Source organism: Emydura macquarii, unplaced genomic scaffold (assembly GCF_026122565.2).
Source record: "Emydura macquarii macquarii isolate MOO-44397 ecotype Brisbane River unplaced genomic scaffold, CSIRO-AGI_Emac_v2 contig_968, whole genome shotgun sequence".
NCBI lineage: Eukaryota > Metazoa > Chordata > Testudines > Chelidae > Emydura > Emydura macquarii.
In genome coordinates, this window is record NW_027131105.1 from 4,677,367 (window position 1) to 4,689,365 (window position 11,999).

The following is an 11,999-nucleotide window of genomic DNA, read 5'->3' on the forward strand; positions in this document are numbered from 1 at the left end:
ACTACTAGGCCCCAACCTGCCCCTACAGGGCCCCCTCCCTGTCCCCTTCCCACACTGCGGTGCCTAGGGGTCACCACAGTGACGGCATTACAAAGCGGGGAGCTCTGATCTGGAACCTCCAGGCCCCCGGGGTTCTGGGGCCACCAGAGTAATCAGTCAGGGACAGGGGCTCGGCTGGCTCCTGTGGACCGGGGCTCAGCGGAAGGAGAAGTGCATTCGGGGCTCACTGAGGGAAGCAGGTGTGGGTCCCAGGCAGGGGGAGCTGGGGCACACAGGCACCATGGACTATCTGACCGTGCCCATTGCATCTGGCACCCAGATGGAGAAGCCTCCGTACAAGGAGGAGACTCCCCTTGTCTCCCAGCCTTCCTTGTTCGCCACCTCGGTCCCCCCAACTCCCTGAAGAGAATGAAAGGTAACGGGGTGCTCCGCAGACACCCCCACACCTCAACACACTCCCCCACCCCAGCTCCCAACCCCCCTCCCAGCACCACTCCCTGAGAGCCGAAGGTAAAATGGGGATCCCCCCACCACAACGCACCCCTCATCCTGCAGCCCTCCAAACACCCCATACTCCACCTCAAGGTCCAGTACCATTGTCTGAGGAGAGCCAGAGGGAACGTGAAAGCTCACTACCCCCAAACTCCCCACAGGCTTCTCCTACCCCCACACACTTCATGAGCTGCCCCTGCCCCTTATAATGCCCCCAATCCACCCACAGGCTGTACCTGTCCCCTATACTGCCCCCATACACCGCTCCTGCCCCCTGCGCTGCACCTCATACACCCCATAGGCTGACCCTGCACTCCCCTATCCCAAATACCCCACAGCCTGCCCCACTCCCTTATGCCTCACCCCATAAGCTGCTCCACACTGCCTGACCCCAAAAGCCCTCCCAATACACCCCAAAGGCTACCCCAGCCCTCTGCCCCTTAAACCAACTCCATACACCCCACAAGCTGTCCTGGTCCCCCTTCCCCATACAACCCACAGCCTGCCCTGCCCCCTCTTCTCCTTCCCCAGCTCCCATAACTAGTCATCCTGTTTCTTCCCTACCATGGCTGATCTGTTGTGTCTGTGCCCAGAGAAACAGGATCCCCGGCAAGGGCGGAAGCGGATGGGCATCATGGCCCTTCTGCACCTGGTGTGGGAGAAGACGGTGCCCCAGTTGCTGACTCTGCGGGCCATCATCAGCAACCTCACTCAGCTGCTGGCCTTTGAACTCTTCATCCTCGTTGTGGTCAGCCTCCACACGGCTGTGCTGGTGGCGCAGACCTTCGCCATGGTGAAGGTCCGTGGAGGTAAGGCCTGCCCCTGCCCTGGTCTGGCCATGGGGACTGCCCCATTTCCCCCCCGCATGTCCCAGCCATGGGGATCACCCTAGTGTCCCCCACCATGATCTGGCCATGGGGATCACCCCATCACCCTCCCCTCTACTCCAGCCATGGGAATCTCCTTACAGCCCCCGACCCCACTCCAGCCATAGGGATCACCCCATCCCACCTTGGCCATGGGACTTGCCCCATAGCCCCGCAGCCCTCAGCCATGGGAATTGCCTCATCGTCCCCACTGCCCCAGCCATGGGGATTTCCTGATTGCTTTTCCACTCTGCCCCTCCATGGGGATTGCCCCATTGCCCCTGCACTCTACACCAGCCATTGTGAGCACCCCATTGCTCCCCCATCTCAGCCATGAGGATTGACACCCCCCCATCCTGTTCCAGCTCCATTGTCTTTCACCCAGCCTGGGGTTGCCTCATTGCCCCACACCTTCCCTAGGACACCCTGTCACCCAGCCATAGGTTGGCCTATTGCTCTCTGCCCACCCTGGGACATCCCAGTTCCCTCTCACCCAGCCAGTGGGCTCTCCCACTGCCCCCTGATAACCTAAGGATCCCATACCCACTAGGCCATGCTGTCTGCATTCAGGAAGGGGCTGAGTCCAGCATGTGGGTGCCCATTGTCAAATAGGCTGTGTTCTCTAGGCTGGGTATGGGTGATGTAAGGGCCCCGATGGAGAGGGCAGCCCAGCCCAGTGGGTATGTGCCCTCACGTCAGCCCCGTCTCCCCCTCAGAGTGGTTCTTCTCCGCCATGGAGGCCGTCTTTCTGTGTGTGTACATGCTGGAAGCGCTGCTGAAACTCATCGCCCTGGGCCTCGACTACTTCCGTGACCCCTTGAATGACATTGGTGGGTGAACCCACCCTGAGGCGTCACCCCACTCGGGAGCCAGGGGAACCCTGACTGGGAGCTGGGGTCAGAGCGATTCCCTGGGGCTGGGGCTCACAGCGTGGCCGTGGCAGGGTCTCTGAGGCCAAGACAAGCCACCTTTAGGACATGTACGTGCGTGGCCTGGGGATCAGGGCAGCTTGGGGCTTGGGCGGGAGCTGACTGCCTGGGGATGCAGGGGACGTGGGTGTTGGGGGGGCTGTAATGGTGGCTCCCCTTGTTGCTGCTGCTCCCTCCTCACCCCCCATCTTCTCTCCCGCAGATTTTTTCATCATGATCATGATGGCGCTGGACTTGATGCTGCCACTCCTCATCTCCACAGGCCACGCTGCCCACAGCGATGCTGGCACCATCTTCCGCATGCTCCGTGTCTTCAAGGGTGTCCGGGCCGTGCAGGTTCTGAGGCTGCTGTTCACGCTGCGGTCAGTGCCTGGTGGGCATGGGGGGCAGGGAACAAAGCACTGGGCAATGGAGCTGGGTCTTTGCTCAGGCCTGGGTGCTATACCTTTGCTATGACCCCTTCTCCCTGCCCCCCTCAGGGGCCCTCCCCTGGTGTGACACCTGGATGTCCCCTTGCTCTTTTCCTGCCCCTCTGGGTGGCCTTCCCCACTACGCTCCCTGGATGCCCCTTTTCTCCGTCTCCTGGGTGCTCTGCTACTTGGGTCCCCCCCTTGCTCTCTCCGTCCCCCAGGTGCTGTCATGCCCCTGCTGACCGCAGTGCTATCCCCATCCCCCTTGGTGACCTCACCCTGCCCCCCTATATGCCCTGGGACACCTCTCCCTATGAGTGGGTCCTTTTCTGGCCACTGCCCCACCCATAGCAGATCCCCTGGGGCCCTGAGGCCTCCCCTCAAAGCCCTTGTCTCTGCCCCCAGGGTGCTGCAGAGCCTGCAGGAGCTGACAAGCACCTTTGCGCTGTCTGGGCCGTCCATTGGGGCCATCCTGCTACTGATGTTCACCTGCCTCTGTATCCTGCCGTGGGCCGGGGCTGTCGTTCTGTGCAGTTAGATAGATGGGGGGGGGGTGCTGGAATGTGGGGGGTAGGGGATGCAGTGGGGACTCTCTCCCTAGGGGGGAACGGACGCAGCAGAGACTCTCTCCATGGGGGTACCTGATGCTCCCCACGGCTGTGAGGCACCTCGCCACCACCTGCCCTAAGCGTGAAGCAGCCCTGTCTGTGCCTGCTACAGCTCAGTGGCTCTCAATCAGAGGTACACAGGGGTCTTCCGGGGGGCACAGCAACGCAGCTAGATATGTGCCTCAGTTTACAGCAGGCTGCATAAAAAGCACTAGTGAAGTCAGTACAAACAAAAATTTCATATAATGACTTGTGTACACGGCTCTATACGCTACGCACTGAAATGTAAGTACAATATTTATCTTCCAGTTGATGTATTGTGTAATGATATGGTAACAAGGAGACAGAAGCCCTTTGTCAGCACTAATATTCGTATTTTTATGTTGATTTTGTACACAAGTAGTTTTTAAGGTACGCAAGACAAATCAGACTCCTGAAAGGGGTACAGTTGTCTGGAAAGGTTGGGAGCCACTGCTATAGATCAGCTCCCTGAACCCACCAGTCGCTGGCAGCACAAGCCTGGCCTTCCAGGCCCCCGCAGGCCCTGCTCTCTCTGTCCAGGTACAACAGGTGCACTCCAGCCCTGAGTCTCCAAGGCATGTGCGGCAGCGTCTAGCCCCTTAGTCACAGGACACGCCCAGAATCACCAGGCGTGCTGGTCCCAAAGGAGCTGTACACACAGCTGGTAAGAGGAATGGCCTAGTCTAGCAGCACAGCACTCGCACTGATAGTGAAAACAGTACGTTTATTATCAGAGAACAGAGCTGCAAGTGACAGCGAGTAAGGATATTGGAAACAAACGGTTACGCACAAAACAATGTCGTCGCCCGCATTCTAGCGCCACAGCTCAACTCCCTGGTGAGCCTCCTGTTGGAAGAACCATCTCTCACCCAAAGTCCCTCCAGCATGCGCACCAAGCCTGGTTGAGATTCCACGTTCATGAAGCAAACCCAGAGCCCCTTCACTTCTAGGTGAGGGATGCCCATTTAACTTTTCTGCCCTCCCAAAACAGTCAAGCAAACCTCTGAAGTGCACCTCAAGGTAAGGTTCCCCCTGCCGCCTGTTTTTCTCTGCCTGTTAGTTTCTTTCTGAAGTTCTCACACTCCTTCATTTGCAGTCAGTTCAGATTGGTGTGTACTCAGTCAACATGAAGACAGATCGATGGCCGAACAACCAGTGTCTGACTGACACACTGATGGCTGTACGGCCCGTGTCTGACAGATGGATGACTGTACAGCCCATGTCTGACTGACACACCGATGGCTGCATGGCCCGTGTCTGACAGATGGATGACTGTACGGCCCATGTCTGACTGACACACCGATGGCTGTACGGCCTGTGTCTGACAGATGGATGACTGTACGGCCCATGTCTGACTGACACACAGATGGCTGTATGGCCCATGTCTGACAGAGAACCTGTTTTTCCACCTTTGCCAACCCACCAGACACAGGCTTTCAGCCCAGGCTGTCAGTGTGTGTACAGAACTCCTTACACAACAGCCGCATGTGCCGTCCACAATGATAGCAATGTGATGCTACCAGCTTTTAGCTGAGCCCTCACAGGATGTTCTTTGGTGAACAAGACTGGACATGTCCGACTTAGCAGGTTCCTGTAACCCCTCTGCACCCCCCCTTCCCAGTTGGCAGTAGGAGGCTCTGGGATCCCAGTGCTGTTGCTCCTTACCCCTCACCCCCAGTCATGTTCTCGGTCGTGCTGCATGACCTGTTCCAGAACTCCGATCCCCAGCGCTTCGGTGAGCTCTTCAACACCATCTTCACCCTCTTCCAGCTCTTCACGCTAGATGACTGGTCCTTCATCTACCTGGACAGCGTCCGAGGGGGTGAGACATCATCCCCCACACCCTGGGGTTCTAGCCCTGTGCTGGGAGGGGAGTAGGGTCTTAATGGGTAGGGCAAGGAGGACAAGGGGCTGGGAGCCAGGACTCCTGGGTTCTAGCCCCAGTTCTGGGAAGGGAATGGGGGCTATGGGGTTTGAGTAGCAGTGGCTGGGAGCCAGGACTCCTGGGTTTTATTTCTACCATTGCTCCATGCCCAATAGGAGCTCATCCTTCCCTTCGCAGGTGCCTCATACATTATCTTCTTCCTCATGGCCTACATCCTCATCGAGTACTTCACCTTCCTCAAGTGAGTTCAGCCCCTTTGGCACACTGGTCCCCCCTGCCCCAGTTCCCCCATCCCCACACCCTCCTCATCCTACCTCCACATCCCTATGCCCCTCCCCACACCTCCTCCACCCCGACACTCAGCCCTCAGAGAAGGAAATGGCCCCATATCCCCTCGCTTGAGCCGGGACATTGGAGCCAGTGTGCCAGCTTCTCCCGCTCTCTCTCTCAGCTTGGTGATCGCTGTCCTGGTAGACAATTTCCAGTTGGCCCTGATCAAACGCCAAGAGCTGCACAAGCAGGTGTCTCTCCCCACATCCTAAGGAAGGTGGGTGGTAGGCATGGGATGGAGGTGTCTCAGCAGACCAGCTACTCCAGTCTGGGCAGGGATGGGGGGGCGTCTAGTGGATTATAACAGGGGTGTGTGGATGGGAGCGAGGACTCCTGGGTTCTCTTCCCAGCTCTGGGAGGGGAGTGGTCTCTAGTGATTAGTGTAAGGGATGGCTGGGAGTCAAGACTACTGGATTCTGTTCCTGGTTCTGCCCCTGCCTGAGTTTCCCCCACTGAAAAATGGGAATAAAAGGATTTTCCCCCTATCAGGCCTGTGTTTAATGCTGAGGTTGTTCCTCCCCCCTCAGGCATTACAGAATCTGCCACATCTCAAGGAGAGCAGCTTAGAGGAAATTGTATCAGGGAAGCCAGCCCAGGGTAAGATCCCCCACCCCCAAGCTCTGGTTGGCGGGGGACAGATCAAAGGGGCAGCATGACAAGCCTGACACTCCCTGCCTCAGGATGGCTTGGGAGGGAGGGAGGGAGGGTGTGCCAGGTTGGATGGGCCCATGGGTCTGATCCTGGCAAGTGCCTGCTGGGGGAAACCCCCTCTAGGGGGCTCTCTGCCTCCATGATGTGTTCAGCCCCCAGGCACTATGGGGCAGGAGGGCTCCAGGCCATGGGTGAGCCCCAGCAAACTCATCTCACCCACATGCCACCCCCTGGTGTGGACTGTTGGCAGTGGTAGGGGTCTCCTCTGTGGGGTTGGCATCCCCCCAGCAGGCTGGAGTCCCACAGGCAGCTCTGTCCTACAGAGGGGGACAAGGCCATGAAACCAGAGGACAATGAGACCTTCCTGGCTCAGCTCCTGGAGCACATGGACGGCAGTGAGAGGTGAGGGGGGCCCCACAGCACAGCCTCTCCTCTCCACCCGTGGGAGACAACAGGGCCATCAATGGGGTAACGGGCCCATCCAGCCTGGTATCCCCCCCACATTGGACCAACCGGCCGATGTGTCCCCCCTACTGGACCCATGGCCCATCTGGCCTGACATCCCCCCCTCTATCAGCCTCCTGCGCCCATCCAGCTCCATGGGTGCGTGTACCCAGAGGGGCCCTGCCAGAAGGGGACTCCATAGCAGCATCCCTGAGGGAAGCAGGCTCTGACCCCCAAGGGGCCCAGCTCTGGACTGGGGAAGTCACTGTGCCCCATCCCACCAGAGAGAAGCAGCTGCTCTTCACCTACCTGCAGCTGATGGCATCAGTTGAGCATCTCCAGCAGCAGTTCCGCTCCCAGGCTGCCACCACTGACAAGATTGTCGACAGCTTCTTTGAGGTGGGAGATACTGGCACTGGGTGCAGGGAAGTGAGTTGGGAGGGCCCAGGGGTCTGAGCCAGGATGGCAGGAGGGGAGATATGGGGCTGGGTGGGCCCAGGGGTCTGAGCCAGGATGGCAGGAGGGGAGATATGGGGCTGGGTGGGCCCAGGGGTCTGAGCCAAGGCAGCAGGAAGGGGGATACTGGGCTGAGTGGGTCTGATTCTGAGTAGCAGGGAAGAGTGGAGGAGACATTGGGCATGATGGGTCAGCAGCCATTGTGCTGCCCAAGGCAGCAATCCAGGGGCAGATCCTCCCCCCAGGGTGGGACTCAGCATGGAGGATCCCATGAGGCAGAGAGCAGAGGTCACCCCATTGCAGACTGCACCTTGCTGTCCATTCTACGGACCTCCCTCCAGCCCCTCTGTTCTTTGCAGACAGCTGAGCAGGACTTTCCCCGCCACTGAAGAGGCCAGGTTCCCCACGCTGTGGGGGAAGGACGTGCCCAGAGGCCCCTGCACTGCAGGCATGAAGCTCGGCCAGGCCCCACATCCAGCCCTCACCCAGACACTTCCTGGCTACGTATTAAAGGCTCCTAGCAATCAGGGATGCAGGGGAACTTGTGTCTGCAGACTGACAGTGACGGGAAAGAACGTCAGGCAAAGCCATGTCTTCTCCTGGCCGGGACCCCACACTCCTAGGATCTCCCCCCAGATCTGGAACGGTGGGGGAATCTGGTGTGTCAGAGCAGGGGTAGGAGCTAGGACTCCTGGGTTCTGTGCCCAGCTCTGATGCTGCTCTAATGTACAGTGGCTCCTGGCCTCCCCCGAGCACAGGCCCTGTGGCCCTTGGCCTTGGCAGCTGAGCCCTGTGCAGACACATACAGGGGACAGCACTGCAGCCACTCAACCCAGTGCCTGCCCCTGGAGAGGGGGGCACCAGCTGCCCAGAGGTCCCTGCTGAGCTGGTCCTAGGGGCCTTAGGACTCCATGGACAGAGGCCAATTGAGGATAGTGGCCGGGAGGGATGTCAGACAGATCCAGACAAGGAATGAGGGGCTGAGGTTCAGTAGTGGGGCGGCTCCCCCTGGGATGGGAGAATGCTCCATCTCTTGGGGTTTATATCCAGGCTGCATGGTTCTACGCGCTACGCTCACTTCCACCCCCAGATTTGGGCTGGGGGCAGGAAAGGCTGCAGGGGGTCAGGCTGGGGCTCCAAACGGGCCTCTCCAGAATCACACATTGATCTTCAGGCACCGTGCACCTGGGGCTTGGAGCCTTTATTGGAGACCAGTGGAGGTGTACAGCCAGAGGGACGGGGATCCCCCTCCCCCCCCCCCACTGGAGGGGCTGGGTAAGATGACGGCTCTGGCCTGGGTGGGGATTTCTGCTTGGTTGGGCCCTGGGAGATCTGTGCAAACAGAAGACAAGCAGCACTCTGGGAGTTTTAGCCCTGGGCTCTGGCCATCTTGTGCAGCTAGTGCTTTAAAGGGAGCAGAACTGAGCCACCAAAGGTTAGTGCAGTGGGGTGGGGGCACTGGACTGGGAGCCAGGACTCTTGGGTTCTATCCTGAGCTCTGGGAAGGGAGCAGGGTCTAGTGGCTAGAACAGAGGTGGGGAGGCTGGCAGCCAGGACTCCTGGGTTCTGCTCTGAGCTGGGCAGCCCCTTTTCCTCTCAGTGCCTGTTTACCCTCTGCCTTGCATCTGTTAAGACTGGGAGGGCAGAGATTATGTCTCAGTCTGTATTTGGACTGCCCCAGGAACAATGGGGGTCTCTGAACTTGCTCAGGGACTGCACTGTGCCCAGTGCAACGGGACACCCCCACACCTAATCTCAGCTGGAGTCTCTCCAGTGCCTAACATGACAATCCCAACAACTGCAGAGTCCAGTGCAGATGGGGCATGGGATCACCTAGCGGGCAGCGTCAGGACCCAGGTCAGCTGGGGGTGCTGGTAACCCCTGGGGCAGTGCAGGGGACACAGCTTGACACGTGCCCCCCAGCAGCACTGCCCCTCCCCCTCCAGCCTCTCTGCAATACCTTCAGAAAACGATGGGTTTGGCAGAGGGCTCTGTGCCGGGAGCTCTGCTCTTGAAGGCCACTCCATCCCCAGGAAGTGAGGAGGTCAGGAGCGGGCACAGCCAGACGAGGTGCCACCTGTTCCCCAATGCCTCCTGCAGGTTGTGGCGCCAGCCCAGGTCATAGCGGCGGCTCTCCCCAAACCACTCCCTCATCGTCTGGCCACGCAGACTCAGCAGCACATGGAAGAACAGGAAGCCGGAGCAGAAGAGGAAGCTGACCACACAGGTGTCAGCCACGAAAGTGTAGATGAAGGTTGAGGGGCTGACCTGGCCTGGGGGAAACACAAGGAGTGTTGTCAGTGCTAGGGCAACAAGGAACCAGGCATGTCCCAAAGGTGCACCTAGCATCACCCAGACACAACCAGGTCTTGGCATGGTCCAAGGGTCCATTAACCCTGCTTGGCTCCCTGTTCCATTGACATATGACTGCTTCCGCGGTGGGGCACAGGGGCGGTTTGTACAGGGATCTCACAGCTGACTCTGGGGTGGATTGTGAGGACTGATGGAGGACTGGGTGGCTCAGGTGGCAGGGGAATGGGCTGGGGGGTTTCTAAGGAGCTGTCTGTGCTGGAAGAGCCCCCCAGGTGCACACTCAGGCCACGATCTGCAAAAGCAACCTATGGTTTGGGGGTACCTCAGTTTCCAGGGAGATGCCCTAAAAGGGTCTGTTTTTCAGAGGGTAGAGGTTCAGCAACCTATAAAATCAGGGCCCTTTATGGAGCCTCAGGCTGATGCCCTAAATCACCACATCTCAGTCTGATATTTCCGAGGCTTGGCTGGAACTCATGAAGGTTTTTATCTGGGTATTTCCTAGGTTTCTTAATAAAACCAGCTGAGAACAGCTCAGTCCCAGGGGAACCAGTGGAACTCTGCCCCCACATTTGGCTGGACCCCTCCCCTGTCCTGCCACGGCTGTACCCGTCAGCAGCATGAGCCATGGCATCAGGAGGAGAACGACGCTGTGCAGGGTGACTCCCTCCCGCAGCAGGCCTGTGAAGACGTCGGCGTGGAGCAGGCTGGCGTAGAGCAGGGCCACACAGCCGTGCAGAAGGAGGCACAGGAAGTGACGGTAGTTATGGTAGCCCACACACTGGCCCAGCAGCACGCAGTGGTGGTCCCGGCGCAGCACGCATACGTTGCAGGTGTAGCAATGGTGGCAGCGGGGGGGCACGTAGGTCTGGCAGGTGTAGCAGTACCTGGAAGGGAAACAGGGGCCTCAGGGGGGGCGGGGGAGATTCAATGTTTCCTCGTTCTCCCCCCGCCTAGTGTGGACGGGGGCTGGAAATCGAGTGGCAGCCCCGAGCTGGGAGTGCCCCGCACAGGCCAATGGGAGGCTGCCCCCATCCCGATCCCAATCCCAGGCCACTGCGACCCCCCGGCCTTGGGAACACCCCGCCGCCCAAAGCTAAAGGAAGCAAAGTTTGCGGGCGCTGGGCTGCAGCCGCCCCGGGGTGGGGCGCAGGGGCTGCTCACACGGGGACCCTCGGCCGGGGCCCGGAGGGGTGCGAGCCCTTGCTCTGCCCGGCCCTACTCACTCCCAGCCCTGGCCCACGGCTCCCGCCAGCACGACGCCGCGGACGCTGGGGCTGGTGGTGACGAAGAGGACGGCGTTGCCCAGCACGTTGGCCAGCAGGAAGAGCAGGGCGGGCAGGTGCAGGGCCAGGGGCGCCTCGGCCCCGAGAAGCAGGCTCAGCACCTCGGCAGCCAGCGCCGCCACCAGCGCCGCCGTCACCGCCAGGGGCAGGCGCAGCGCCCAGCCCGCCGCCATGGCAGCCAGCCGGGGCCGCCAGCCGCTTCCGCCTCCCGCTCGGGCGCCCACGCCCAGCCAATCAGGAGCGGGGAGGGCCGCCTTGCCCCACCTTCCGCCTGACAGACACCGAGAGCGACTAATCACGGTGCCCCCAGGCGTCACGGGCCGGTGCCCAGTGGGGGGAGCGGGCCCGAGCCCGACTCATGCTGCCCAGTGGGGGTGAGGGGAGTGACAGGGTGCTGGGGGGTCACGTGCCTGGGGGGTCATGGTGCCCTCGGGGTGGGGGGGAGTGACACGGTGCCGGGGGGTCACGTGCCTGGGGGGTCGCGGTGCCCTGGGGCGGGGGGAGAGTCACGGTGCCCGGGGGGGTCACGGTGCCCGTAGGTCTCAGATCCAACTGGCAGAGCTTTGTCCTTTTCCAAGGTGCCCCCCCGGGGGTCCCAGGCTCTTGCTCTGTCCCACGGCCTCAGCTTGGTGCTGCCCAGCCCCTGCCCTGCCCGGCCCGGGGTTCAGTCCGTGGCAGCGCCTTTGGGTTGCTGGTTTGGCACCGGCCCCCCGCCCCCCCCGTGCCAAGTGCAGGCCGGAGACAACCCCCCCCCCACCAGGTGCTTTCCCGGGATGCCATTCCCTGGGGTTGGACACACACTGCCGGGCCGGGGCTGTGCTGGATAGTGCCTTGAAATGCCTGAGCCTCCTGGCTAGTGTTGTGGGGGGAGGGACTGCCTTTTTGGGGGCTGGCTGCCTCCCTCAATGGGCCTGGTTTGCAAAAGGTGGGAGATCAGGGGTGGGTCCCTGAAAATTAGGATCCTCCTTTGAGGTCCCGCCCCCACCCCCCAAATGACTAGCCACTGCTGGGATCTCCTGGCCCATGTTGCTGGCCTGGCTGTTAATAATAGCCCTGGTGTAACTGGAGCCACAGCATCTTTGACATGTCCCCCAGTGCTGCTGCAATGGGGGAATCTGTGTCCTCTAAGCCAGCTTCCCCAGTCCCTCCCAGCTTTCCCTTCCCAGGGCAATCCCCACTCCTGTAACACCCCCCCCCCCCGACAACTGGGGCATTTATGTGTTGCTGGAACAGGACAGGAGGTACCAGGTCACAGCCTTTCTGCCAAGTGCTGGCTGGTAGATATCATATTGCCTTCCCAGATACGCCCCC

The 11,999-nt window shown here is 60.4% G+C and overlaps 2 protein-coding genes and 1 long non-coding RNA gene across 4 annotated transcripts; 2 read left to right on the top strand and 1 right to left on the bottom strand.

The window, feature by feature from the left end:
* Positions 1-763: 763 nt before the first annotated feature.
* Positions 764-3,826, top strand: CATSPER1 (cation channel sperm associated 1). 2 transcript variants are annotated; one of them, XM_067543879.1, is made up of 4 exons: positions 764-1,301; positions 2,075-2,188; positions 2,490-2,649; positions 3,103-3,826. In XM_067543879.1, exons 1-4 carry the CDS (start codon positions 1,058-1,060, stop codon positions 3,233-3,235), a joined length of 651 nt encoding a protein of 216 aa, XP_067399980.1. In that variant the 5' UTR covers positions 764-1,057; the 3' UTR covers positions 3,236-3,826. The 2 variants fall into 2 exon arrangements, with proteins under 2 accessions (XP_067399980.1, XP_067399981.1); XM_067543880.1 differs by lacking the exon at positions 2,075-2,188.
* Positions 3,827-6,087: 2,261 nt separating this feature from the next.
* On the top strand, positions 6,088-7,588 carry LOC137150154 (uncharacterized). Its single transcript, XR_010918923.1, has 4 exons — positions 6,088-6,138; positions 6,516-6,594; positions 6,921-7,035; positions 7,452-7,588. It is a non-coding gene; the product is annotated as an uncharacterized lncRNA (long non-coding RNA).
* Positions 7,589-8,391: 803 nt separating this feature from the next.
* ZDHHC24 (zinc finger DHHC-type containing 24) lies at positions 8,392-10,904 on the bottom strand. Its single transcript, XM_067543878.1, has 3 exons — positions 10,629-10,904; positions 10,012-10,289; positions 8,392-9,365 (listed from the first exon to the last, which is right to left on the bottom strand). The coding sequence occupies exons 1-3, from the start codon at positions 10,859-10,861 to the stop codon at positions 9,055-9,057; spliced, it is 822 nt and encodes a 273-aa protein (XP_067399979.1). The 5' UTR covers positions 10,862-10,904; the 3' UTR covers positions 8,392-9,054.
* Between the last annotated feature and the right edge of the window lie 1,095 nt (positions 10,905-11,999).

Excerpts from the sequence above, each read along its gene's own strand:
- CATSPER1 (XM_067543879.1), top strand. The coding sequence starts at position 1,058 with ATGGCTGATCTGTTGTGTCTGTGCCCAGAGAAACAGGATCCCCGGCAA. Across the intron at positions 2,189-2,489 it reads TGACCCCTTGAATGACATTG|ATTTTTTCATCATGATCATG; the intron begins GTGGGTGAACCC and ends TCTCTCCCGCAG. Across the intron at positions 2,650-3,102 it reads AGGCTGCTGTTCACGCTGCG|GGTGCTGCAGAGCCTGCAGG; the intron begins GTCAGTGCCTGG and ends CTCTGCCCCCAG.
- ZDHHC24 (XM_067543878.1), bottom strand. The coding sequence starts at position 10,861 with ATGGCGGCGGGCTGGGCGCTGCGCCTGCCCCTGGCGGTGACGGCGGCG. Across the intron at positions 10,290-10,628 it reads GCCGTGGGCCAGGGCTGGGA|GTACTGCTACACCTGCCAGA; the intron begins GTGAGTAGGGCC and ends TTTCCCTTCCAG. Across the intron at positions 9,366-10,011 it reads ATGGCTCATGCTGCTGACGG|GCCAGGTCAGCCCCTCAACC; the intron begins GTACAGCCGTGG and ends TGTTTCCCCCAG.